Consider the following 5,000-nt stretch of genomic DNA (forward strand, 5'->3'; position numbering starts at 1 on the left):
TCGTTAAAAAAAAAACGGTGCGAGCAGATTTGAATAGTTCATGCTGTGAGACCACCATACTAGATATGGAACGGAGGAAGTGTTTTCTTTCTCCCTTCCCATCCTCTCAATCCTTCACCTGCAGCGCTCCACGTTATATATCAAAGAACATTTCCTTTTATATTGCATACATATATATCTTCACCGTGGCGTTGCAAGACCCCACCATTAATTCAGTCTTTATTATTCTCCTCTGCATATATCTGCCACTTGGCGAATGAGGCGTTATATTGTTCGCAAATGAAGACGCATGTCAGGGCTGTAGATCATCGTTTACACGCGGCCCAAAGCAGACTGGCGAGGGTGTCCTGCGGGGCGAATCGCACACGACCGGGAGACCCAATATGGCGACCAAAATGGCGGGAAATCTGTCACGGTGCATCCACAAGGGGACACGGAGGGCTCCTAAGCTCTTTAGAGGGACTGAGAGGATATTTCTCATTTTCTCAGTCTTGGTTTGTGTTTTTATAAGCAAAGCGTCCTTTCTTTTTAAAATTATTATTTTTTCTCTCCCAAGTTTGCGTGATTTAAGGATGTTTCTGACCACAGCTCGTGTTTCCTCACAGTGATCATTCTTTATTTTTATATCTTATCCTTCTCGCTCTCTCTGTTCCCCCTCCAATCCCACCACCTGTTTTATTTGCATTCACCTCCCTCTCGCAAAGATACGATGAAGAAATAACGCAGTTGGTCCCTAAATAATAAGAGTTTATAGCCCTCATCAAAGTGACGGAGAAGACAGGGACCGTTTGTGTAAAGCTTACCTCGTTGACGCTATGTCGTCTGGGTGTTTATTTCTCTCACAAGCTGTTATTTCCTGCTTGCTCACTGCTCAGCTTGTGAGTGGTTGTGAAAGCACAAGGGAGAGTGAGAAGAGAAAGCACAGGTTATTCGGCTCGGGTGTTTTTATCTAGATGAAGAGAAAGACTGTTTTTTTCTCTTTCGTATAAAGTTTCATTTTCTATCATCTGATCACAGTGCTGAGGATAGCGTATTACTTTTATTATCGCTTATTATTCGTGTTCATTGTTTATTGATGATTTTTATAACGGGAACCAAAGTCAGGATATGACCTCATTGCTGATGTCGTACAACACATAAATCGCAACGCATGTAATTGATATTTACAGCATAAGACTTGTTCGCGCGAGTTGCCATAGGGGTATAAACCTAATTGTCAAACACCGCATGTATATGGCCTCTTAACCGTTAAGTCATGGGTAAAGTTAAAGGATTTACAAGCAGCATAACACAAACGTCATTATTACACGGTTGGCAAAACATGTCGAGTGGACCGCACATGCGCACATGCATACACACACAAGCGCAGAAATTGATAGACAGTGAAATATTATGAGGACACGAACAGCAGAATCATAATTAAGGAACGATATCTGGCTTCTGTGTGTTCTTTTTCTTCCGTGATTTTTTATTTTGATTTTAAGAAATGCTTTGTTTTTTGCTGTTGTTTTTTAACTTTAGATTCTCATTTAATTTTTATTACGGAGTCTGCTTCGCTATGCATATTCATATGTATAGTTTTTTGGAAGGTAAAGGTTAATACATGTAACTCCATATTGATCAGCGTTCATAGCACCTATCTGTGAGTTATAAGAATATAAATATTGCAATTCGCGTATTTTCGAATGCATACGTACATTTTTATGAAAACATGAAAAGTTTTTAAATAAAATCGTACGCTATTTAGACAAATAAAAACATTCCGTTGATTATAAAGTGTGAATTACAAATGTATCTGATAAGAGACGAATTATCAAAGAAATTAATCTATTTACACATTCGTTTCACTCCCAAAACTTATCAGCTGATGCGCCATGATTGAATGATTGCCAGATTGGCTAGTTAATGTATCTTTCTTTACTTACAGTCCTTTTCCCTCAGCAAATACCCTCTGTTACTAAGATAGGATAATATAGTTATTATTGTTATCATTCTTGGTTTATGATTCATTCTTACTGTGTACTTTCTCTATTTGTCTTTATTATCTTTTGTTCAGTTATTAAATCGTCGATCCACGAATCTTGGTTATTTTATTTTCTTTAATTCTTTTTTAATTTAAATCACAGCTCGTGTATATGAGTCACGTGACAGAAGCATTATCATAAGGTCTTTTACGTTAGATAAAGGTTTGTGTATTTTAAGTAATATTAAGCTGTTCCACGTAACAGTGATGTCTTTTTCTCTTTCAGGAATGACTCGTGTCTTTTGCGGTTGAAAGGACGGAGTAAACAAGATCTTTGGCGCAAACGGGATTTTCCGACAGAATCAAGATTGCATCGCGTGGTGGCCATTGAGAGATAATCATCGAGGTCGACGGAGATCTCGAGGCGTCGCGGGCCCTTCGAGGAGGACCTCCTGATCGCTTTCTTGGAAGATGTTGCTGTGGAAGATCTACGACACGATGTGAAGCGACGCGCCAGGGAAATGTTTCCGGTGGAGGTGCGCGAGTTGCCTTTTGCTGCCGCTATGCCGGGCTCTCCCCAGGAAGACTCTTCGCTTTAATCTCAGCGTGAATCTGTTGGCTGGAAGTGATGCTTAGTGATGCGATGTCACGCGAGGAGCGCGCCGCGTCTCACGTGATCACTAGCTGGGTCGTACCGACGTTCGCGACGATGCTGGGCAAGTATCTGCTGGTCGTGAGCCTCACCTGCTGCTCCGCCGGCGCGGCCGCGGACGAGGGCGGGGCGCTCGGCTTCGCGCCCATCAGGTTCATCGACAACCAGAGCGGCGACCCGATCCACGCCCACGGGAGCTCCAAGGCCGACGTCACCGGCGTCAGCAACACGAAGGACCTCCTCTACGGGCCCTACAAGCTGTTCACTGACCTCGGCAGCGGCGGCTGGCCGGAGCAGCCGGGCGGCGGCAACGCCACCGCCGCCTCCGCCGCCGGGGCGGGCGCCCGTCGCAGGCACGACCGCAAGCACCGGCCGGGGAGCTCCGGCGGCCGCAGGAGGGGCGGCAGCTGGCACCGCAAGCAGCGGCGGAAGAAGGAGCGGCAGGCGGCGTCGGCCCCGGGCGCCGCGGCGGGGGGGAGGGGCAAGTGGGGGCGGAACTGGAAGCCCAAAGACAGATTTTTCAACAGGACTCGGAAACTCAACAACGGAAGACTCAACAAGAAGAACCTGAAGAACGACTGGAAGCGGAGACACGGCAACAGGCACAACAACAGACGTGAGTACATTATTTCTCTCTCTCTCTCTCTCTCTCTTGCTCTCTCTCTCTCTCTTTCTTTCTCTCTCTCTCTCTCTCTCTCTCCCTCTCTCTCCCTCTCCCTCTCCCTCTCCCTCTCTCTCTCCCTCGGATTCTTTGCAATTTTGCCCGGGGCGACTATGCAAATTAAGTTAATTGCAATGTTCTGCGCCTTTATTCATCCTGGGCCGCATGCTCCACGGCAGGACTCAACGAAAGGCTTAATTGCACTACACAAAGGTGAGTGACTGTCTAGTTTCTTATCTCTACATCTTATCATCGCCTTAACCACGTGTAAGACGAATGGAGAGTCAGAGAAAACAAGGGAGAATGGACCAATATCGAGCGTAAATAGAAGGAAAAAGGGATAATGTAATAGAATGATGATTCATAAGGCAAGAGTCGGGCTTGGTGATTGCAAGGGAGAGGAATCCATTTGAACTCGAAGTCAAGATCGCCTCGCGCCCACGGTAGGTAGGTCCGAGGGGCGTGGTGGGCGCGGTGCCTCGGCTGCGGCGGCGGCGGCGGAGGACCAGATGGGCGTGGGCGCAGAACTCGTTCCTCGCGCGCACGGGCGTCGGGCGTCGGGCGGCGGCGGCGGCGGGGGCGAAGCGAAGGCCGCTCCCAGGTACGCGGTGGGGAGTTATGGGGTAGGGAGGGGATGGAGGGGGGGAGGGAAGATAGGAGGGGTTGGAGGGAAGATAGGAGGGGTTGAAGGGAAAGGAGAAGGGGGATTGGAGGGAAAGGAGAAAGGGGATTGGAGGTAAAAGGGGAAGGGGAGTTGGAGGGAGAAGGGGAGGGAGGGGTTGGAGGGAGAAGGGGAAGGGGGGTTAGAGGGAGGAAGGGGAGGGAGGGTTGGAGGGAAGACAGGAGGGGTTGGAGGGAGAGAGGGAGAGGGTCTTTGGAGGGAAAGGGGAAGGTAGTTGGAGGGAAAACAGAAGGGGGATTGGAGGGAGAAGAGGAGGGAGGGTTGGAGGGAAACCACAAGGGGTTGGAGGGAAAGGGGGAAGGGGAGGGAGGGTTGGAGGGAGAGAGGGAGAGGGTCTTTGGAGGGAAAGGGGAAGGTAGTTGGAGGGAAAACAGAAGGGGTTGGAGGGAAAGGGGAAGGGAAGGGAGGGTTGGAGGGAGAGAGGGAGAGGATCTTTGGAGGGAAAGGGGAAGGTAGTTGGAGGGAAAAAAGAAAGGGTTGAAGGGAAAGGGGAAAGGCGATTGGAAAACGGGAAGAAGGGTTGGAGGGAGAGAGGGAGGGGGGCTGTGGAGAGAGAGGTGAGGGGGCATTTGAGGGAAAGGATTAGGGAGGCTGTGGAGGGAAAAGGGAAGGGGGGGGGTTAAGGTCAGACAAGAGGTCACTGAATTGAGGGTCGATTGCACTTTATGACGAAAGTATGGTGTATGGGCAGTGATGCGATTAGAATCAAATAATTATGGTTGTCCGAAAAAAAAAATCTGAATATTGATACTAGAGGCCCCTAAGGCAGCGAGGCGAGCGAAGGTCAGCTGCATGGCATTGTATGGTATGGGGGGGGGGGGGGGGAGAGAGAGAGAGAGAGAGAGAGAGAGAGAGAGAGAGAGAGAGAGAGAGAGAGAGAGAGAGAGAGAGAGAGAGAGAGAGAGAGAGAGAGAGAGAGAGAGAGAGAGACAGGGAGAGAGAGAGAGAATATGGGATGAGTGTTATGGAGAAAAGTGTAGGAGGGCAGGGGAAAGGGGAGGCAAGCTAAGTGAAAGGGGTGAAGGGAAAAGGTGAGATAGGG

General features: G+C 48.8%; 1 protein-coding gene across 1 annotated transcript in view; it reads left to right on the top strand.

Moving 5' to 3' along the window:
• LOC113808453 (uncharacterized) overlaps positions 1 to 5,000 on the top strand; it is a 179,061-nt gene that overhangs the window by 34,894 nt on the left and 139,167 nt on the right. Inside the window, exon 2 of the mRNA XM_070140338.1 lies at positions 2,250 to 3,231. Coding sequence (XP_069996439.1) covers positions 2,592 to 3,231 — 640 coding nt within the window. The 5' untranslated portion in view covers positions 2,250 to 2,591. The remainder of the gene's footprint in view (positions 1 to 2,249; positions 3,232 to 5,000) is intronic.

This window comes from Penaeus vannamei, chromosome 26, assembly GCF_042767895.1.
Source record: "Penaeus vannamei isolate JL-2024 chromosome 26, ASM4276789v1, whole genome shotgun sequence".
In the NCBI taxonomy this organism is placed as follows: Eukaryota; Metazoa; Arthropoda; class Malacostraca; order Decapoda; family Penaeidae; genus Penaeus; species Penaeus vannamei.